This window comes from Podarcis cretensis (genome assembly GCF_951804945.1).
Source record: "Podarcis cretensis genome assembly, chromosome: 1".
Taxonomy (NCBI): Eukaryota; Metazoa; Chordata; class Lepidosauria; order Squamata; family Lacertidae; genus Podarcis; species Podarcis cretensis.
In genome coordinates, this window is record NC_137170.1 from 3638258 (window position 1) to 3661984 (window position 23727).

General features: G+C 44.9%; 1 protein-coding gene across 2 annotated transcripts; it reads left to right on the forward strand.

The window, feature by feature from the left end:
• Window positions 1-1132: 1132 nt before the first annotated feature.
• ARF6 (ARF GTPase 6) lies at window positions 1133-5817 on the forward strand. 2 transcript variants are annotated; one of them, XM_079963372.1, is made up of 2 exons: window positions 1133-1157; window positions 1850-5817. In XM_079963372.1, exon 2 carries the CDS (start codon window positions 2318-2320, stop codon window positions 2843-2845), a length of 528 nt encoding a protein of 175 aa, XP_079819498.1. In that variant the 5' UTR covers window positions 1133-1157; window positions 1850-2317; the 3' UTR covers window positions 2846-5817. The 2 variants fall into 2 exon arrangements, with proteins under 2 accessions (XP_079819498.1, XP_079819497.1); XM_079963371.1 differs by lacking the exon at window positions 1133-1157 and adding an exon at window positions 1519-1726.
• The last annotated feature ends 17910 nt before the right edge of the window (window positions 5818-23727 follow it).

Below are 23727 nucleotides of genomic sequence, written 5' to 3' on the forward strand. Positions count from 1 at the left end.
GAAAGGTACTGACTCTCCTGCCTCCTTCAGCCGCTGCACGAAATTCTCTGCTGAGATAATACTTATGGCGTTGGAAGCGCACTGGACGTTTACTTAACATTAAACTAATCAAAGTTTAATGGACAGAAAATAAGGGATCAACAGCCTCGAAAAATGAGGGATCAGCAGCCTCACCTGTCCCGGGGACAGTCTACGGGGTATCTAACAATCCGGGATAGCCGCGGGAAGCAGCGGGAAATGGCGCCTGAATAAGGGAATTTACCGCAAAAAAAGGGAAGGTTGACAGCTATGGTTCTGTACGTTCTTACAATTTGGAGTTGCTCTGAGACATTTTATGTAGCAAGCAATGAATGCAATAAATATTAAGTCCTTTTTATCATATTATATTATGATGGGGTGGCGCTGTAGGTTAAACCACAGAGTCTTGGACTTGCCAATCAGAAGGTTGGTGGTTCAAATCCCCATGACAGGGTGAGCTCCCGTTGCTCAGTCCCTGCTCCTCCCAACCTAGCAGTTCGAAAGCACGTCAAAGTAGATAAATAGGTACCGCTCCGGCAGGAAGGTAAACGGCGTTTCTGTGCGCTGCTCTGGTTTGCCAGAAGCGGCTTAGTCATGCTGGCCACATGACCCGAAAGCTGTACGCCGGCTCCCTCGGCCAGTAAAGCGAGATGAGCGCTGCAACCCCAGAGTTGGCCACGACTGGACCTAACGGTCAGGGGTCCCTTTGCCTTTATTATGATGAGCCTTACAAGAGCTGAGACTTGGGGCGAGAAGGAGGTGAAAAAGTCCCTTGAGGTCTTTTAAGAAATTGGACAGGACAGATAAGCTTTGCATGAGATCAGCTGCAATTCAGGAGGGGGCGTGGTCTGCATTCCCCTTCCCTTCAGGCAAGGGAGCGCTTAACAAGAGGCCGCAAACATCTCAATTATTGCTGTTTTATCTCGGCTCCCATCCACGTGCGTGGCCCTTTAAGGAGACGCGAGGCCGAGTCGCGCAGCAACTGACGTAGATCGCGCGTTCTCGGCTCATGGGGATGACACCCTGCGCGTGCGCAGTTCCGTCTCTGAGACAGCTTCTCCAGATCATGCGCAGTAGAGAGAGGCCACGTTAGGTGAGAAGGCCACCACGCTTGCGCGGTCCTTGGCCGGGCACTTGAGGTAAATTCTCCTCGTGGGGGTTTCTCTTCCGGGATTGGCGACTGGAAATGCGGCTGCGCGAAGTGGAACCGCGCATGCGCATATGCCCGTTCGAGAGAGGAGAGAACCTGAGGTGTTATTTCCCCCTCTCTTTCTGTCTCGGCCCTCGGGGAAGGGAAAAAGGCGCGGCGCTTAAACGCCGAGCTTAATGGTGGAAGGAACAGAACTGCCCGTCGAGGCTCCCTGTGAAGGGAGCGGGCGACCCACTGGGCATGCGCAAAGGCTCCCTTTTCCCGCCCTAACTTTGCGCGTGCGCATTCCGGGTTTAAAGTGCGCGCGCTTCCCCGCCCTCTCGCCCCTCCCCCCCCGTCTTATAGGCGGGGCCGCTTCCCTTTCGCAAGTCGGTCGGGCGAGGGAGCGAGCGAGCTGCGCGCATGCGCGTCGCCGCCGGCCGCCTCGAGCCAGCGAAGCCAGGCAAGGGAGTTTGTGAGGGAAGAAGAAGCGAGGCGGGCCGGCTGGGCAGGCGGGCCCCTTCTCCCACCCGGAAAGGCCGGCCGGCCGGCGCTGAGGGAAAGCCGGCGCCTCCTGAGGTAAGTGCGGGCGGCAACGGCGGCGGCGGCTTCCCTTCTCCCTCCCCCTCACGCCGCCACTGACGGAGCCTCCGACTGACTCTCCTCCTCCTCCTCCTCTCCCCCCTTCTCTTTTCTCCTCAGAGCTCCGAAGCGTCGCCCGGGGGAGCCCAGCCGAGCGCGGGGAGGCTCCCGGGCCTGCTCTGACTGACGGGCGAGGAGACCTCGCGAGCCCCGCCCCCTCGCGCGCCAAGCCCCGCCCCCTCGCCCGCGAGGCCACGCCCCCTTCATCTCAAGTCAAGCATCTTCCCCCCCCCCCTTAATCCTTCTCTTGGTGCATATAAGTGGGGGCTGCATTATTCCTCTTCTTTCCCCCCTCCCTCCTCCCCCAAAGCCCCTTTCTCAAGTTCTTGGGCCCCATACAGACCAGTAAACCACTGGTCTTTCCCCTGTCCAGGTGTGGGCCCCCTCCCCCAACCACCACCACCTGTGTGGATTACTTGGCGGGTGCAGCAACAGCCCTTCCCTCTTCTTCTTCTCCTCCTCCACCCACCCCCCAACTCTCTGCCCCCCTCTCCCCCCGTGGATGCCTGCCTCCCCCCAGCCGCCATCATGGGCAAGGTGCTGTCCAAGATCTTTGGCAACAAGGAGATGCGGATCCTGATGCTGGGCCTGGACGCAGCGGGCAAGACCACCATCCTCTACAAACTGAAGCTGGGCCAGGCGGTCACCACGATCCCCACCGTGGGCTTCAACGTGGAGACCGTGACTTACAAAAACGTCAAGTTTAACGTGTGGGACGTCGGGGGCCAGGATAAGATCCGGCCGCTGTGGCGGCACTACTACACGGGCACCCAGGGCCTGATCTTTGTGGTGGACTGCGCTGACCGGGACCGCATAGACGAGGCCCGGCAGGAGCTGCACCGCATCATCAACGACCGAGAGATGCGGGATGCCATCATCCTTATCTTTGCCAACAAGCAGGACCTTCCTGATGCCATGAAGCCGCACGAGATCCAAGAGAAACTAGGCCTGACCCGAATCAGGGATAGGAATTGGTATGTTCAGCCGTCCTGTGCCACCTCGGGAGACGGACTCTACGAAGGGCTGACATGGTTAACATCTAACTATAAATCCTAATGATCATTAAAAAATAAAAAAAGACAAACTATTACTAGTCTTCAAGAGAGTTTAGCGGGGAAAGAAATACTTGCTTCCCAAGAAAGAATGATCCTCCATACTAAAATGTTCTGAAATTAAGCATCCATAGGATTACAATGATTGCTCACCTCTTTGCCAGTTACCACCCTTTTCTTCCACATACTTGACTGGATCCCCAGTTTAATACAATTCTTGCTTGGTGTTAAGATGCTCTAATCTTCAACTGTGAATGAACACAAGCACTAGTTTATATGGCAAGCTTCCAGCGACATGGGGGAGGGAGGGGGGAAGGAGACACATAGCTTTGCAAAGCAACTTTTCTCATACTATGAGAGCCCTTGGTTATGATGATTTGACTTCATTTGTTGAGTCTTGGGGCTAAGGCATCACCTTTTCAAATGTATGCTTTCTGATTTAGTTCCCCCTGACCCCCCCCTCCATTATCATCTGCTGTAGATTTGCTTCCTTTTGCAACCATGCAGAATATGTTGATAGGTCTCTTGTTATCTAGTAAACTGAAAACCATTGCTTATGAACAAACTGCAGTCTGTCCTCTTTATGGTGAGAGCTTACCTGTAACTAGAAACTAAAATTTTCATCGCCTTTATCTGGACTTTTGACAAATCAGAAGGGTAGCATTTAGAATAAATGTATGGTTGCTTACTGGGCCCAATGATGGCTGGGTAATTCAAGAACCGCTTCAAAATGTTAGCTGCAGGAGGTTATGAACCAAATATAATGCATGATTAAGGATGCAAATAAGTTTCCATTCTAAATAGCAACCGTATGCAGGATGAAACGAGACTAGTGTCAAACCACAGTTCCTGTACTTTGCATTGTAAAGTTAATTTTGCTGCTGCAATATTAAGTAGCTGCATTACTTTCCAGTTTCAGTGCAAATATGCTTTCATTCCATAAAGTGCAGCAATAATTCGTAAGAATAATGTGTGATGTACACATTACTTTAAAAAAAATCATAAACTTGTAGTCAAAACTTGAATGTTAAAAACTCTTCCTGTCTTAATAATTGAGACAAAGGTGGCAGTATCACAATTGGTCTAAAAGCTTCTAAAAACTTAAGTAGATTATTTGTAGACCTTTTAGCTTGGCTTCTAAGATGCATCTTTATTAACTTGAGGGGGTGGGGGGTAGCCTGCATCTGCATCTATACTATGATTTGAATAAGTCACTCTTAAGAATTTATTGAGATGTACTAATATGAAGGAAGGATGTGGCAACTTGGTTTTGCAGATACTACTAATTAAATGGAACAAATGAGTGTCTTTGGAAGTTGCTTCCCTTTCATCAGTTACAAAACCATGCTGAATTCACGCAGGCAGTGACAGACAAATTCTAGACTTCTGTTCTGGTAGTACCTTTATTTGATCTGCTTTGGATGTATAAAGCCCTTTGGAAGGGCAGCAATGATTCAGGTGGAGAGTGAGCAAACGACTATGAATGTAAACTTCCACGTTCTGTTCTTCAAGGGCAAGCATCTCATTTGTCATATCGCAGTTTTCAAATGTCTGATTACTTGTATGGGGGAAAATGATTGTGAATTCAGGTTAGCATAAAAAAATGGTTTCAATCAAGTATTGATACTAGGTGCAAAAAAATGTAAAGCAGCTGGTTCCTATTCAGCCTTAAGGATTAATTTCAGATTTCCTCAAGGAGTAAAACTCATCTGAGGAATTTTAGGAATGTATTGCTACAAAACCAGAAGAAAATTGCTTTTGTTAAAGGGTATGAGATTGAAATAAAATTGGGGCATTACACTACACTTCTTCAGTGTTGATTTTGCTACTTAAATTGTGGACTCCAGAGCTTGTACCAAAGATGTTTGAGGGGGATAAAGTAATGAGAAATTAATTTCTTAGAACTGAATGCTTAGCATCATTAACAGAAGAAAACTTGAGCTCTGATCCTAATAAACTTACATCATAGTTATTTGGATTTTTTACTTCCTCCAAATTGGATGTGGATTATTCACATAAAATAATTTTTAGGATCAGAACAAAAATTAATTTTCATCGGAAAAACAGCAGCGGTTCACAAAAAGTTCTACTAAAGCAACAAATTTGTGAGAGAATCGAACAAAAATGCTACATTCTGGTTGCGATAAAAATAAATTTAGAATCTTTCTTCCTGGCAGCACTGGCAAGAGTGGCAATGCAAAGAAAAAGTCCACAAAACAGTTAAGCGTAGTCTTCTGGAATAACTAAAGCCAAGCACAAAGTAGTTGCCTAAACTGGAAAACTTGAAGATCTGTTACTAGTTCTCAAACTTTCATATAAATCTTAACTGCAGTAAAAACATGGGTGGTTTTACCTTTGGTGAAGGGTTTGTTGTATCTTTTCTCTCACCGAGACAGAATCAAATTGTCATATAACTTATACATTAATTTGAAATCGTTACTTGGTATGTCCATTTTGTTCCTCCAAGTGTGCCAGTTTTGTAGGTTAAAAAAAAGATAAATATTAATTCTGGTTTTGTTTTCCCCTTTAAATTGCCAGTCTTTGGTGGGAAACATGAAGTTGAAAAACGTGTGACAAATGCATCAAATAACTTTTGATACTGAACAAAAATTAGTAAAGTTTCATTTTAAGTGTCTCTTTCAAAGAAACAACATTTTGTGTTCTCTCTGGCTCAAAGGTAGCCATAAAAATTGATGACTTTAGAGATTTATCTGCAGCTTGCAAGATAAAATGCAATCTTAGAATTCAACTTCTTTGGGGGGGAAAGGTTCAGTACATCCAACTTCTGTGTTCATGTGACTCTATAAAGTGCAACTGAATCCGTTTTTGAATGGCGTTAACTTTGTCTGATAAGTGAATGAGTCTGTAGACTGTGATCTCCCTGAATAAAGTAAACAGGATTTTTTGTGTTCGCAATATGGTTGTAGTGTTGGTAAAAGAACTAATAAGCAGAAAATAAAGCAATTATAAAGTGCAGTTCTCCTGTTATGTTTGAATGTGGGAGAAATAAGTATATTTGAATACTTGTGTGTGTCATAGTCTTTGGCAGGTGTTAAAAAGTTTGCCTGCGGGGTGGACTCTTAGGGGTGAGGAGAGGCTTTTTTTGGGGGGGGGTTAACTAAGTAAAATGTAACTTTATCTGGTGTTGAAAAGTCAAAAGAATATCTGATCCACATATTTTCCTCAAGGATGATGATGTATTAAACAAAGACAGCTATGTAGGACATTTGTGCTGCTTTAAGGAAACACGCAGCCAACAGGAAAAGGTCTGATTGTCAAGAAAGGATAAGAGCAGTCCCAAAGAGATCAGTACTGGAAGATACTGCATGGAAGGAAGAGAAGCTTTAGAAAATCAATGAGTGCTTTAGAAAGAAAAGTTAAGAGACGAGAGAGTGGTTTAAAACGTGTGACAAATCTCAAATAAGTGAAAAGCACAAGAGGGTTTCAGGATGGAGAGTGCAGTAACTGAGAGGAGGACGCAAAACAGGGTTGGGGAATCTATGGCCTTCTAGATGCTTCTGGACTACAGCACTTGGCCGCCCTGACCATTGGACATGCTGATTGACCCTGTACTATGGCTCCAACATTAGTACAGCAGTTGTCTCCAAGGCTGGAGTGAAGACGACACTGATTAAAGAAGTCTTTGGAAGTTAACAGGTGCAGCTATGCTCTGTGCATACTAGTAAGCAAGCCTTGCTAGCTATATTCATACATGATAGTAAGCCATACCACGCGCAAATGAATTGCACCCAGTTTGTTCCAACTGGCTTCCTTTGGAAGAAAACAAATCACAATCTCTGGTTTATCAGTGCAGATTGTGACTGCAGACCTTCCTTTCCTTCCAGGCCTTTTAAACATCTATTTGATATGTTTAAGTGATGTTTTAGCCTCTAATTTTAGTTTGTTTAATCTGATTAGTGATGTAGTTTTTAGATGGCATGGTTGGTTCCCCCACCCCTAGTTTTATATTATTGTTCTGGTTTGATTTTTTGAAAACTACAGTTTACGTGTTCTAATATGAACTGTTTGTATTTTGGTGTGTGTGTTTCTTATTTTGCGGTATGCTGCCTAGCAGCTTATCACATGAGGCGACTAATAAATACAGTCAGTAATAACCAAGGATCATAGTTTTGTTTTTGCTCCTACAAACAGTGATCAATAAGCCAAGAACAAACTTTGGCTACAGATCAATCTGTTGAGACTGATGATCCTTGGTTTAGACTAAACTGGAGGTTGTGGTTTGTTGGAGCAAATCATGGGTTCGTGGTTTACCATGGCGTGCAAACTAAACTGCTGTGTTCAGTTGGTTTCATAAGTTAATGTTCCTATGATAGGTGGAGTTCAGAAAGATGAATACATTAGTTCTGTGACAGCTGTGAACTGAGAGAAGAGAGTGGGAGAGCCAGATATAAGGATTGAGGTTTTAGGTAAGATTGGAGAGTTGTAATCAGATCTAATTCAGGTCTGACAGGTATGCTCTAACCCTAAGGTGGGGAATCTTTTCATTATCTCCCCACCCCTGTTGGGCCAAATTTGACAGGTAGGCAGGCAGGCCACCCACCTGTCAATCACCTGACATAATGACATGGGTGATGCTGCACTTTGAAGCCCTGGTTGTTGGAATCTCAAAGTTCAGCATGATCTGTGTGAAAGGCTTTTGCTAGCGGGCAGGTTTATGGAGGCTCAAAGAGCAACGGAGAGCAATTTGAAAGTTCTTTGCAGCTCTCAAAATGCGGGGCCCCATTGCAAATATAGTATTCAGCTGTATCATATTTTTCTCTCTCCATCAACACTTGTTAGTTAAAATAGTCTAAATCAGTTGCATATATATGACTAAATTATCCGACTTTCAGTAGGGGACTCTGATTCACTTCCTAAGTTTAAAGTACTGGGTCCCCCCCCTCACACACACACACCCCCCCCCCCCCCGTGCATGGAATTCGAGTTAAAGTTCGAAGGATATGCACAACATCTAATTTTGGTGTTCAAAAACCTACTTCAAGAGTGAATGACTTCTGCTGTGTTGTCTTTTCAAAGTTAATGGTGCGATGGTGCCAGGGATAAATCTATTAAAATGGAGAGATTACTGTCATTACTGAATTACGGTGCTTTGCATGTAATTTACCGTAAGTTTTATTTTGTGACAGGCCAAATTTAAATAACAGATGGGTCATTCCACACCAAATCACCTGATTTTAATACTCGACCGTGCTCTCACATCTCAGATTTTTGTTCAAATTTTTTTTGTCTGTACATACCTATGAGATAACCTCAATTTATTTTTTTAAGATTTTTTCGTCCCAAATTGGGCCTGAAATAACTCACATATTCATGAGAATAGTTAAAATTGTACCCTCTTATGTTACAGCGTCATCTGATGTTCTTGATACATTATTTGGGCTACTGCAATGCGCTGTGCGTGGGGCTACCTTTGAAGGTGACCTGGAAACTACAATTCATCGAGAATGTGGCAGAGACCATATAACACTGGTCCTGAAAGACCTGCATTGGTTTCCAGGACATTTTTGAGCACAACTCAAAGTGTTGGTGCTGACCTTCAGAGCCCTAAACAGCCTCAGTCCAGTATACCTGAAGGAGCGTCTCCACCCGCATCGTTCAGCCCGGACACTGAGGTCCAGCGCTGAGGGCCTTCTGGCAGTTCCCTTACTGCAAGAAGTGAAAAAACTTACTTTTAAAATATTTTATAACCACAAAAAACAAGCTTCTTTTAAAACATAACAAGTTCATAGTTAGCCCATTCTACAAAAAAATTATGATACGTGTTAGTTGTGGTTTGCACGCTATGGCTTATCCAACCTAACAAGGTAGAAAATGACTAAAATTCACTTTGAATGGTCAGCGACCCTTTTCTGTGGCACTTAATACCATTTTTATACCTTATTTTGAAAGACACAAGAATTAGCTTTATTTTGATACCAAAATAAGCCCAATTGGATGAAGAATAAGAGGAGCATGAGTTTTTTTTCTAAACTGACGTATAAATTGCATTAGCCTAAATCGTGCGAAAATCAAGATTTAAAAAAATTTCTCCTGACCCCAATTTTGGACCAAAAAAATCTTAAATTAATTTGAGGTTATCTCATAGGTATGCACACACAAAATTTTTTTGAACAAAATCAGACTCGAGAGCACATAGCACCAGGTGATTTGGCGTGGAATGACTCAGATGCGGTAAAGCTTATGTCAGAAGACTTAAAGTAATGTTGTTGGTAGTCTAGGTGCCTTATTGGTTTTAAATGTCAGAATTTCTTTTGCATGGAAGCTTTTGAAATCTGTTTAAATTGCTGCTCCAAACAGTTTTGGCTTTTAGCTCGTGTTTATAGCTTTATTATAACATTTACATGACCTATGTACAGTCATACCTCGGGTTGAAGTAGCTTGGGTTGAGCATTTTCGGTTTGCACTCCGCGGCGACCTGGAAGTAACGGAACGCATTACTTCCGGGTTTCGCCGCATGCTCAGACGCTCAAAATGATGTCACGCACATGCGTGGAAGCGGCGAATTGCGACGCGCAGACGTGGGTTGCGTTCGCTTCAGGATGCGAATGGGGCTTCGGATTGGATCCCATTCGCATCCAGAGGTACCACTGTATATGTGAGAGACCAGGATTCAAAATTACAGTGGCTTCATAACGTGTACCAGTAACTTAAAATTAATCTTAAAACTGTCAGCCTCCCAAGGCGAGTTCACATTGGCCAATAGCCTAATTATAGACAAAATAAAAAAGGATAGATTCCCAGGCCCAGATGCATCCACCCAAGAATTCTAAAAGATATCAGATGTGAAATTTGTGGTCTAACAAAAATATGTAAGTTGCTCAGTTCTTTCTCTGTACCAGAGGACTTGAAAGTAGGCAATGTAACACCAGTTTTCAAAAATTGTGTGTGTGTGTGTGTAATCCAGAAAATTATGGACCAGTTAGTTTAACACCTGTCCCAGGAAAACTGGTAGAAAGTATTGTTAAAGATAAAATAACCGAACATATAGAAGAACAAGACTTGCTGGAGCAGAACCAGTATGGCTTCTGCCAGGGCAAGTGTATCATGAACCTATTGGAGTTCTTTGAGAGTGTCCACAAGCATATAGATAGAGCTGATTCAGTTCACAGAGGATACTTGGACCTTGCCAAAGAGCGGAGTGCTCATGGAATAAGAGGAAGGGTCCTCTTGTGGATCAGGAATTGGTTAAGTGCCAGGAAGTGGAAAGTACAAACAACTGACTGGCTATGCTGTGCAAGGCTAGACTGGTTTACTGCTGGAAAGCTCTCGGATTCTCAGGACTAGGGGTGTGCCACTTAGCATGTGGATCAGTGAGACGGTGGTGCCACACAGCCTTTCCTCAACTTGCCGATTCCCAGAGTAGATAATACCAGCTGAACCAGATTCTTGTGTTTTGTCTTGCCTAGGTGACAAAGCTATGAAGATGGGCAAGGCATCCCAGATAAACAGCTAGTCCAGCCTTGCAGTCTGGTAGAACAAATCCACAATCGCCCAAAGGCAAACTCTTCCGTTGAGCTGCTGAGCTGGCTTTTACCAAGTTTTTTTTTTGCTTTTTTCTAATGTTTGACTTGGATTTGCAGTTGTCCTGTCATCTGCTGTCTGAATGCAGCCTAACTTTTCCTTTTATCCCTTTAACGTCTTTCATTGCATAATCTATGGGTTTCTGCCATGTAAATCTCCACCGCACTTAGCCTTCTTTCTGTGCTAAGCATACAGACAAAGACTGGAAGGAACTGGCTATGTTCTGCCTTCAAGCCATGTTTATCATCCTCAGGGGAGGCGTTCCGTTCTGCAAATCAAAAAAACCTCTGTTCTGCAGGACACCAAATCCTCTCTTAACCCCCCACCCCCCCGAGATGGTTATATTTTCTTCCCCTATCTGCATGATTTCATATTGTTCAGAAATACTGACTTGTGTATAAATTTTAGAACAGTGGCTGTGTTAGGGCACAACTGGGTGTTAGAATTCTGAGCTGCTACTGAAAGCCCTTGTGGGAAACACATGTCTCGTGGTACTCCAAAGCTTAGCAGATCAATTCCCACATGAGCTTCCACAGCCATCAGACTCCCACAAATGTGCTTGATGCCATAAGATAGTTAGCCTTTGAGGTGACACAATGCATTTGTTTATTCCAGTGTGTGTGTGTGTGTGTGTCAGCCTTTGGAAAGACAGAAATGCAAAGTATGTGCCAGCAAGTGTAAGTCCCACCAGAAATAATTTAACAAATGGCATGGGATTTACCCCTCGGCCCTGCAAGTATATTTTGGGCCACTTTGGGCTGTATCCAACTAAGTCATGCTCAGAATAGACTGACTGAAATCAATGGACTGAAATTAATCATCTCCATTGATTTCAGCAGGTCTGCTCTGAGTGTTACTTAGTTGAAGTCAATTCTGTGTCTATAAAACAGCCTGAAATGTTACATATGAAGAAGAATTTTCTTGTTCTGTTGCTTGTCATTCAAACAGTTCAAATAACGGCTGGTCGTCTCAAGGGAGTCTGTGGCCTGGTTCTGGTCGCTTATAAGAATAGCTGTTGTCCTGTGTCCTAAAAGCACACAATACTGTATGGCTCCAATAAGTCCAGGATTGCTACACCACTGTTTCCTGCTACATTTGAACTGGGAAACTCTTGTTTTAATCTCTTATCAACAGAGATATCCTGGTCTGTATTTGGGTATTAAAGCAGTTTTCTGATATGAATGTTATAGGGAAGCAGTGGTTTAACAACTCCTAGAAGTCACCTTGTATTATTGTGCACAAAGGGAAAGGGGATGCTGGAGCCTGGGAGCCTGACTTGTGTTTTTCGTCTAATAAATCATGGTTTACCTAACCAAAAACTCCCCCTTTGAACTGGGTGACTGTGGAATCTATGTTGACAATGAGAGAGAGTCCAAATGAGTTGTAAGGCTACCTGCTTCCACAACTAATGCCAGGTTCCTCAGTCTTCCATAAAATGTGTATTTTGCCATTCCTACAGGCATGCTCCCTCTTAAAGTACAAATACCTACTCAGAAGTACCGTAAATTTCGCTCCATAACACGCAGATTTTTCCTCCTAGAAAGTAAGGGGAAATGTCTGTGCGTGTTATGGAGCGAATGCCTACAGATGGCGGGGGAATCTGCTGCAGTTGTGAGCAGTCCGTGGCTCGCTTTGAAACAGCAAAGCTCCTGTCAGCGAGCCGAGCTGGGGAGGAGGGAGAGAAGCAGAGCGGGCTTGGCTGCTTTAAAACAACCCCGTCCTCTATGTTCCTCTCTCCTCCCCACTGAGCTGCTAAGTAGCAGCAAAGCTTTTCAGCCAACCTAGCCGGGAGGAGGGAGAGAAGCAGAGCTTCAAAACAACCCCGTGCTCTCTGTCCCTGCCTGCAGTTTTTTGCTGTCCGATTTTGGATTAGCCACTGTGTGTGTGTGTGCTTGAGCTATCGTTCTCCTCCTCCTGCTTCCCGTTCACTCTCCCTGCGCCCCTGCGCTCTCCCTCCGACTTTAGAATTGACACTCTGTGTGTCTGTGTGTGAGAGAGAGAGGGCTCCTGCTCCTCCTCCTCCTGCTTCCCGTTCACTCTCCCTGCCCCCTGCCTCCGACTTTAGAATTGACACTCTGTGTGTCTGTGTGTGAGAGAGAGAGGGCTCCTTCTCCTCCTCCTGCTTCCCGTTCACTCTCCCTGCCCTCTGCCTCCGACTTTAGAATTGACACTCTGTGTGTCTGTGTGTGTGTGTGAGAGAGGGCTCCTTCTCCTCCTCCTGCTTCCCGTTCACTCTCCCTGCCCTCTGCCTCCGACTTTAGAATTGACACTCTGTGTGTCTGTGTGTGTGTGAGAGAGAGGGCTCCTTCTCCTCCTCCTGCTTCCCGTTCACTCTCCCTGCCCTCTGCCTCCGACTTTAGAATTGACACTCTGTGTGTGTGAGAGAGAGGGCTCCTTCTCCTCCTCCTGCTTCCCGTTCACTCCCCCAGCACCCCTGCGAATTCCAGCGCCCTGTGACTTTAGGGCCAGTTCTCTCTCTGCGTGTGTGTGTGTTTTGACCTCACTGCGCTTGTTGGGGGAGAGTGTTGGTCGCAATTTTTCTTGATTTGTCTCAGAGTGGTTACTATCATGGTTTCCTTGCCAGGGAGGAGGGAGAGACGCAGAGCCTGCTTGTTCTAAAGGAGCAAAGCCGGAGAGGAGCCTCTCCTGCATTATTAGCAGCATCCTTTTCCACCCACCCCACGCGTGCTCCTTGTCCCTTGAGTTCTTTTCCTTCCCTCCCCACTTAAAACGTGGTTACAAAGCACGGATCCACACGGATCCTCAGGATTTTTGCACTAGGTCACCCCAAATTCACCATAGCAGATCACATAGCATATCCATGGCTACAGCCTGCACCAAAAAGCACACGCACCCACTGTTTCATGGGGCCGCAATGGCGCAAAAACGTGGTTACAAAGCATGGATCCACATGGATCCTCAGGATTTTTGCATTGGGCTACCCCAAACTCACCGTCAGATCACATGTCTGTGGCCACAGCATGAACCACAAAAATCATACATCCACTGTTTCGTTTAGAATATTTTTTTCTTGTTTTCCTCCTCTAAAAACTATGTGCGTGTTATGGTCAGGTGCGTGTTATAGAGCAAAAAATATGGTAAATCCCATGGGATTAACTCACAGGTAAGTGTGTGTAGGATTGCAGCCGTAGTGGGTTTCTTGTAAGACCAGCACCTGGACTGTGCCATACATTCCTCCTGTAATAGTGACTGAAATCTTTATTCCACTATATCCCTGTTCCTTTCCGTACTAATGCCTCTGTGGATTCTTTTATACAAAATCGAAATGTAAAGTGTGAGCTGTTCTTTGCCCTCATGTTAGCTGGATGGAATGACACAGAAGCAAGATTTGCCCAGAGCACTTCACAACAACAACAACAACTTATTCCCCAGCCACTCTGGGTTGCTTACAGCATATATTAAAAATTGTATTTAAGAGGATAAAACTGAACCTTGATGCACAGCTTGTATAAAAGGTAAAGGGAAACCTGGCCATTAGGTCTAGTTGTGACTGACTCTGGGGTTGCAGCGCTCATCTCGCTTTATTGGCTGAGGGAGCCAGCATACAGCTTCCGGGTCATGTGGCCAGCATGACTAAGCCGCTTCTGGCGAACCAGAGCAGCGCACGGAAATGCCGTTTACCTTCCTGCCGGAGCGGTACATATTTATCTACTTGCACTTTGACGTGCTTTCGAACTGCTAGGTTGGCAGGAGCAGGGACCGAGCAACGGGAGCTCACCCCGTCGTGGGGATTCGAACCGCCGACCTTCTGATTGGCAAGCCCTAGGCTCTGTGGTTTTTAACCCACAGCGCCACCCGCGTCCCTATGTATAAAAGAGTGGTAATAAAATGTGTCAAAACAGACTTAAAAAGAAAATGATGTTGCTTGCCCAGTCCCACAGGTTTAAGCTCAAAACAACTAGCAAACCTTCTCAATTATCTGCTTTCCCTAAGCATGTTTTATTGAAACATTTTACATGAAACCACACCATTTCCTCTCCCCCTCTTGCCTGACAGGGTAGGGGGATCCACTTTTGTACTGTGAAAGCAGAGATCACCCTAGCAAAGTTTGCATTACGTCATCCTGTTTGTCCCGTTGAGAGATTATGTTGAGCCATAATTTGTGGGCCAGCAATGACTAAAGTGAATTGTTGACAGTGTTGTTTATGTCTTGGAGGGGTGGGGTGGCGCAGACCAGGGCTGAGCCTCGCATGCCAATGAAGTAGATGTGATGATGCGGTCAGAATGAAGTAATTCTAGATTAACTCCTTTATGAATCTTGGAACAGGCACTCACTAAGAGTGGAGATTGAACCTCCTTGTATCAACAATTGTTAATAATTGTATTAACAATTCTAAAAATCTGATATTAACAATGTGCCGCTTGTGTTAATTAATGTCTATTAATTCATGCTTATCAAAGTAATAAATAAAAAGTGGTGCCAACTTGCCTCCCCCAGTGGCAACTAGACATTCTGTTTTGGTGCCCACAACCCAGGTCCCAGAAGCCATTTGGCTCCTAGCTTTTCTATCCCAGTTTGTAACACTGCTCCCATCTTTCCTCCCTTCTCCATTTTATCACAACCCTGTGAGATACCGTAGGTTAAGCTGAGTGATGGTGCCCAGCCCAGGGTCCCCCAGTGACCTTCATGGCTAAGTGTGGACTTGTACCCTGGTCTCCAAGGTTCTGATCCAACACTCTCAACCAAGCTGTGTCTTGTGCCTCTCAAAAAGTCCTGTTTTGGGTCTGATCAGTCAGGATGGCGAAACCACCCAGGAATCCTCTGTTGACTTGAGTCCTTTATAAGAAAGACAGGCTATATGTGGAATAATAGATCTGGAAATTCTGCTTGTCATTTAAACTGCTGGACTTACATTCCAAGTGTGCTAGTGAGGAGAAGCTGGTTCTCAAAATCGGAGCAACCAGCATAGGCAAGAGTTGACAGAAGTGTTGAATTCCTCTTTGTATCCCATCTTTCTCATGTAAACTGCTTCCAGTATTCCAATTATTCCATATTATTCTAACAGCAACCCTTGGCGGTAGGATAAGCTGTGAAATCTGACAAGCCCAAGGTTACCCAGTGAGCCTTAGGACTGTGTATGGCTTTGAAACTTGATCTGAGATGTGATCCCACCTCTGTACACCAAAATTAGCAGGGACAGCTTTCTGGTGTGTTTCTGAAATTGCAGTGGGTTGGACTAAATGACCCTTTGGGTCCCTTCCAACTATACAATGATCCACTCCTACGATCCTATCTATCTTTGTGGTGCTACTTGGCGTTCAAGAGTCACTGTTGGACATGAAACAAACTTCAAAGCCTTGTTCATCTGTGAATTTAACGATGCAATTCACATTCAGGGTTTCCAGACACAAGGCGCTAGGTATAGCCCCCCTGTGACCAAAGACTGTTCCACTCCATTGTAGTACTAGGCGTTAAGCTGTTCAGCCCTGCCTTAAGCAAACATTCGCTATGAAAGCAGGCAGTGTTATTGCCATGTTGCTAATGCAAAACAAGTACTTCCAGCTTTTCAATTACCACTTCTCTTTGCTGGCAAAACATGTTAATCTAATTACTGTATTAGCTAAACATCTGCCATGATGCCTTTTCCTCAACAAGGGGTTGGATTAGTTTGGAATAGTCTGTCGCCTCTTGGTAGTGGCGGTTCCCCTTTCCTGCTGGTCTTGGCTGTGGATTGCCCTTTCCTAGACTGAGCAATTTGTTCTTGCTTACTATTACACCTGAGTTAACAAATAGGGTTCTGGACATCTCTCAAACGATTCCCCGAGCAATTTGCATTTCTGACTTCTGATAGCAGAGGCACTCTCATTTTCTGGATTAAAGTTGCAGGGCACCCCCAAAAGGCTTCTATAGTCAGTAATGGTACTATGCCCTTGAAGGAGTCTGTTCTTGTGTTCTGAATCTCATCCAGGGTTGCAATGGGGAAGCTCCCCCTGAGTGGAGCTGATACTGCTGCACCAGAAATGATTGGTAAAAAATGTGGCAGAATTCTTTCCGTGCAGGGAAGGCTGATTGGGAGAAAGCAAGGCCAGAACACTGGATCATGCAGAGAAGCAGTAGACAGCTGCCTCCTGTGGGTGAGCTTGCAGGATCCTTTGACAGTTTGCTTCTCATCGGCAAACTACAGGTACTTTTGGACACTCACTTGTCAAAGAGATTCAGTCACATACCAGCAAATTCAGGTTGTGCAGTTAAAGTTGATTTGGAGTGCAAGCTCCTTATTGGTGGTATGAGTGTCACATTTCCAAATGTACAGTGGTACCTCGGGTTACAGACGCTTCAGGTTACAGGCTCCGCTAACCCAGAAATAGTACCTTGGGTTAAGAACTTTACTTCAGGATGAGAACAGAAATCGTGCAGCGGCAGTGGGAGGCCCCATTAGCTAAAGTGGTGCTTCAGGTTAAGAACAGTTTCAGGTTAAGAACGGATCTCCGGAACGAATTAAGTTCTTAACCTGAGGTACCACTGTAGAGACAATTATTCTTACCCCCCCCCCCATTTTTAACATTACCCTTATCAAACACAGCTGGTAGAAGATCATTCAACACCAACATGGATGACTTTACGAGAGGATTAGATAAATTAATGGAGTACAGGTAAGGTAAAGGTAAAGGACTCCTGGATGGTTAAGTCCAGTCAAAGGCGACTGGGGTTGCGACACTCATCTCGCTTTCAGGCCGAGGGAGCCGGTGTTTGTCCACAGACAGCTTTCCGGGTCATGTGGCCAGCAGAACTAAACCACTTCTGATGCAACAGAACACCGTGACGGAAACCAGAGCGCATGGAAATGCCGTTTACCTTCCCGCCGCAGCGGTACCCATTTATCTGCTTGCACCGGTGTGCTTTCAAACTGCTAGGTTGGCAGGAGCAGGGACTGAGCAACAGGAGCTCACCCCATCGTGGGGATTCGAACCACCGACCTTCCGATCGGCAAGCCCAAGAGGCTTGGTGGTTTAGACCACAACGCCACCTGCTTCCCTTATGAAGGACAGGGCTGTCAATATGGCTATGCTCTTAATCCACAGTCAAAGGCAGCAATGCTTCTGTGCACCACACAAGACGGTGCTGGACTAGATGGGCCGTTGGTCTGATCCAGCAGACTCTTCTTAAAAGTTTTTAAAATATTGAGCTTCTTTGGAAATGCAAATTTAAAAATTGGCTACCACTTTGCTGTTTTTGTGACAACAGACTGATCCAGCCACCCCTCTAGAAGCAGAAAACCAACCAACTTTTGGAGCCAAGCATGGCAAGAATGGATGGTTATGTGCTCCTGATGCATCCACTGTTCAACAATCGCTTTTCCTCTCTGTTTAATGAGCTGGAAGATGGAGTAATGAGGCTGAATTTCCTGCCCAAGACAAAGGGTCTTTCTTCACAAGGGCTGGGATCCTGTTCCATGTTGCATGTTAAATTCCCATGAACCAGTCAATTACGGCTTTTCTCCTAAGCTCTTGGAGCTGTGAGGACAGACTTCTTTTTATCCATTTTACTTCTCTCTCTCTCACACACACACACCCCATACATGATTGCGCATAACTCACACTCTCATCATTAATACAGACTGGTATCTGTAGTACTGTTGGGTCATTGGGCCTTATGTCAAACAGCATCGCAAGAACCTTTTTCAGCCTTGCACGAGACTTGTGTATTAAAATTTAAAAACACCAAGTGGAAATGAATGTTGTCCTGTCCCACCCACCCCCCCCCCCAAAGAAAAGCAGAAGCCTTCATTTTTCCCATAGTGGAACATGATAACTGTTGTTGTTTAGTCATTTAGTCGTGTCCGACTCTTCGTGACCCCCTGGACCAGAGCACGCCAGGCTCTTCTGTCTTCCACTGCCTCCCGCAGTTTGGTCAAGCTCATGCTGGTAGCTCGAGAACACTGTCCAGCCATCTCGTCCTCTGTCGCCCCCTTCTCCTTGTGCCCTCCATCTTTCCCAACATCAGGGTCTTTTCCAGGGAGTCTTCTCTGCTCATGAGGTGGCCACAGTATTGGAGCCTCAGCTTCAGGATCTGTCCTTCCAATGAGCACTCAGGGCTGATTTCCTTCAGAATGGGGAGGTTTGATCTTCTTGCAGTCCATGGGACTCTCAAGAGTCTCTTCCAGCACCATAATTCAAAAGCATCCATTCTTCGACGATCCGCCTTCCTTATGGTCCAGCTCTCACTTCCGTACATCACTACTGGGAAAACCATAGCTTGAACTATACATGATAACTAGGAGCTAGTAATATTTGTTCTCATTGCTCATCTCTTAACAGCAGTCCAGGGCTTATGTTGCCAAACCTTGGAAGACCTAATTCTTAATAATTTGGACTGCTGGTACTGGCACTGCCCTTATTGAGAAGATAATTTAGTTCCCAACGTATCTAAAGGGTAGAGCTCAAATGACTCCCCTCCCCAATATGGCATGATTTTATTTCATACACGAATATCGAGGCACATGGTCACTTAGCGTCACCAATCTCTGCAAACGCCAGGCACCACTAATACTTAATGGAACCTTTATTCTTAATTGTGATAGAACCATAAAGCATCACAGCCTGGAAGGACACCGGTACAAAGACACGGGGCAGTTCAAAAGGCACAATAAGGTACTGGGTCATACAAAGATTGCCTTTACAAATAAAATAGGTAAAAATAAAAGTACTTTCCACCTGTTTGGCTTTCAGTGTGAACAGCATTGAATTTCTGCGCCCTCTAGTACAGACTTAGGGGTGGGCAGGGAGTAGCAGCAAAGATGGGGGGGGGGCTGGTGTCAGGATTGCCAACCTTTTTTCGCTAGTGGGCACCAGCAGGATCTCGAGGAAGCGCAGGAACGGAAGTATCTGCTCATCAACTGGTGAGCAAAGACCTTATTCTTTTTTTAAAAAAAAGTTAGATTCTCCACCGTGATAACACAAACCAAAAAGCAAGATGATACACAAAAATAGAAAAAGGAAAAAGAAGAAAGAGAGGGGGGAAAGGGGGAACAATAAACAGATAAACAATAACAACAAATTTAATTCTTCACAAATCCAACCTTTTAAACATCTTGGTTAACTGCCTCAAATCCCTCCCTTCTGAGTTTCCTTGTAATTAAAAGTAACAGCTTTCCAATATCATTATTAAACTAAAACAATTTCCAATTATTGTCTATCTTATTCACTTTTCTTAACATTTTAAATCCCATTTATTTAATTATGACTTAATTTAATCCTAGGCCTATTTGTTTCTTTCAAGTAATTTCTAATTTTTTATATTACAATATTTATTCAAATAGTCCTTGAATTTCCTCCAGTCCTCTTGAAACTCCTCTTCTTTCTGGTTGCGGATTCTTCCAGTCAGGTCAGCTAGCTCTGAAAAGTCCATCAAATACTTTATTCTTTGCTCAGCCCTGCTTTGCCAGCCAGTGTGTCTCCCTGCAGAGACCAGGCTGGCAAAGCAGATCGTGCTCTGTGGTCCAACTTTGACAGGTGGGTGGGCACCTGTCAAAGGTTGGCCCACGGAGTGGGCAGAGAAAGCACCTCTAGGTCAAAAAGTTTGCCCACTCCTGCTGTGGATCAAGAGAAGGGGACCTTCTCCATCCCAAGGGCCAAATTCTATCATGGGCAAAGTTTTGGGGCTGCATGCCAGGGGTGGGGAGCCAGAAGCAAAATTGGGTGTAAAGTTCCAGCCAGGCAGAAATCTGAGGTCTCCCCACTCACCCGCCTTTCCACCCAGCACTAAGAGGCATTATCCTAGAATCATAGAATCATAGAGTTGGAAGAGACCACAAGGGCCATCGGGTCCAACCCCCTGCCAAGTAGGAAACACCATCAGAGCACTCCTGACATATGGTTGTCAAGCCTCTGCTTAAAGACCTCCAAAGAAGGAGACTCCACCACACTCCTTGGCAGCAAATTCCACTGTCCAACAGCTCTTACTGTCAGGAAGTTATTCCTAATGTTTAGGTGGAATTTTTTTTCTTGTAGTTTAGAACCATTGCTCTGTGTCCACTTCTCTGGAGCAGCAGAAAACAACCTTTCTCCCTCCTCTATGTGACATCTTTTAATATATTTGAACATGGCTATCATATCACCCCTTAACCTCCTCTTCTCCAGGCTAAACATGCCCAGCTCCCTTAGCCGTTCCTCATAAGGCATCGTTTCCAGGCCTTTGACCATTTTGGTTGCCCTCCTCTGGACACGTTCCAGTTTGTCAGTGTCCTTCTTGAACTGTGGTGCCCAGAACTGGACACAGTACTCCAGGTGAGGTCTGACCAGAGCAGAATACAGTGGCACTATTACTTCCCTTGATCTAGATGCTATACTACTATTGATGCAGCCCAGAACCAATCCTGGTTCAAGCAAGGACACACAATCGAGTCTGGGGGGAAAGCATTTGAAGAGGGTGTGCAGCAAGGCTTGTGGTGGGGCAAGGGGCCTAGAGAGAGGCCCCGGGGTCAGGTGCAGAGCCCAGGAGGGGCCACGTTCAGGCCTGAGTTCTCCCCACCACCCTGCTCTAGATAAAAGGGGATTCAATTGTGCAGCAGTAACAGAGTAACAGGACGCAGGTGGCGCTGTGGGTTAAAGCCTCAGCGCCTAGGGCTTGCCGATCGAAAGGTCGGCGGTTCGAATCCCTGCGGCGGGGTGCGCTCCCGCTGCTCGGTCCCAGCGCCTGCCAACCTAGCAGTTCGAAAGCACCTCCGGGTGCAAGTAGATAAATAGGGACCGCTTACCAGCGGGAAGGTAAACGGCGTTTCCGTGTGCGGCTCTGGCTCGCCAGAGCAGCGATGTCACGCTGGCCACGTGACCCGGAAGTGTCTCCGGACAGCGCTGGCCCCTGGCCTCTTAAGTGAGATGGGCGCACAACCCCAGAGTCTGTCAAGACTGGCCCGTACGGGCAGGGGTACCTTTACCTTTACCTTTAACAGAGTATTCACTCTGAAATTGGGCAGCTCTGCGCAGAGCTGAATTGCTAAGCGGGGCGACCCAAAGAGAGGCTGAAGATGGTTTGTGGCACCTGAGGGGGTATTCCAGCCCTCTCTCTATCCTGGACGTACAGCGTTTTCTAAAATTGTCTGCGGCTTTTGATTATATAAATGCAATGCGATGCAATACGAACAGAGGTTAAATAACAAATGTGCAGGCACCAGCTCAGCCCAGCTTTTCATTAAACCTGCAAGGAATGAGTGCAGAGATGTTGAAATGATTGATGGTGCTTATTAGTAAGATTGAAGGAAAATCTTTGAATGCACAAACCTGCTTCTATTTGCGGGATTTTTGCTTTGTGCATGCATCAGCCCCAGATATTAGAAAGGGGGGGGGGGGTCCCTGTCATGGTCAGGAGGGCACCAAAACCCATTTGACACAAACATACCCATTCTTCTTTTTGAAGACATTTCTAGATTTTTTTCTAGTACTAAATGTCAGAAAGACAACGGAGCCAGTGTGGTCTAGATATTAAAAGTGCTGGTCTGGAACCTGGGGGAGACCAAAGTTCAAATTCACACTCAGCCATGAAGCTCACTGTGTTGACTTTCTTTATCTGTTGATCACACTTATTGGAGCTTTTGATAGAGAAAATGTGAAAAAACTACTTTTTCTCCCTTCTCCCAGCTACAACCATTTGCACATTCAAAACCTAATCCCTTCACTGAGCCAAATATTTTGGGTATAATATACAGCTGAGTGATTGGGTGAAATTATGGAAGGAAGGTTTAAAATTTACTGCATGCAATGCCCTAAAAGAAAATGTGATGAAAATGATGTATAAATGGTATATTACACCTGTCAAGTTAGCGAAAATGTATAAAGTCAGTAATAAATGTTGGAAATGTAAAGAAAAAGAGGGAACATTTTATCACATGTGGTGGAAATGTAAAAAGCTGAAATGCTTCTGAGAGATGATATATAATGAGTTGAAAAAAATGTTGAAATATACATTTATAAAGAAAGCATTTTTATTGGGCATTGTGGGAAGTGACATAAATAGAAAGGAATGTAAGCTCTTTTTATATGCAATAACAGCAGCAAGAATATTATTGGCCCAAAAATGGAAGCAAGAATAGTTACCGACGATTGAAGAATGGAGGATGAAGTTAATGAACTATGCAGAATTAGATAAACTAATAGGAAGGGTTCGAAACCGGCGAGACCAGAAATTCACAGAAGACTGGAGTAAAATTACAGACTATTTGAAAAGTAATTGTGAAGAACAGACGACGTTTGTAGGGTTGCAAGAAATTTTGTAAGGAGTATTATTAGAAGTAATGTAAAAATGGACAAGGGGGAGGATGATTTGTTAAGAGATGTAAAGGCAATATAAAGTTAAGAAATGCATTACAAGTGGTTAAAACGGTGGATCATCAGAGGTGCTGATGGAAGTCTAAAAAGATTATATAAGTGATAGGTTTTATGGTACATTTTATAATTTATGTGTTAAAATTAATAAAAAATATTTTATATATATATATATATATATATATATTCATTCTGCTTCATTGACTATGCAAAAGCCTTTGACTGTGTCGACCACAGCAAACTATGGCAAGTTCTTAAAGAAATGGGAGTGCCTGATCACCTCATCTGTCTCCTGAGAAATCTCTATGTGGGACAAGAAGCTACAGTTAGAACTGGATATGGAACAACTGATTGGTTCAAAATTGGGAAAGGAGTACGGCAAGTCTGTATATTGTCTCCCTGCTTATTTAACTTATATGCCGAATTCATCATGCGAAAGGCTGGGCTGGATGAATCCCAAGCCGGAATTAAGATTGCCGGAAGAAATATCAACAACCTCAGATATGCAGATGACACAACCTTGATGGCAGGAAGTGATGAGGAATTAAATAACCTTTTATTGAGGGTGAAAGAGGAGAGCGCAAAATATGGTCTGAAGCTCAACATCAAAAAAATGAAGATCATGGCCACTGGGCCCATCACCTCCTGGCAAATAGAAGGGGAAGAAATGGAGGCAGTGAGAGATTTTACTTTCTTGGGCTCCATGATCACTGCAGATGGTGACAGCAGTCATGAAATTAAAAGACGCCTGCTCCTTGGGAGAAAGGCGATGGCAAACCTAGACAGCGTCTTAAAAAGCAGAGACATCACCTTGCCAAGAAAGGTCCGTATAGTTAAAGCCATGGTTTTCCCAGTAGTGATGTATGGAAGGGAGAGCTGGACCATAAAGAAGGCTGATCGCCGAAGAATTGATGCTTTTGAATTATGGTGCTGGAGGAGACTCTTGAGAGTCCCATGGACTGCAAGAAGATCCAACCTCTCCATTCTGAAGGAAATCAGCCCTGAATGCTCACTGGAAGGACAGATCCTGAAGCTGAGGCTCCAAGACTTTGGCCACCTCAT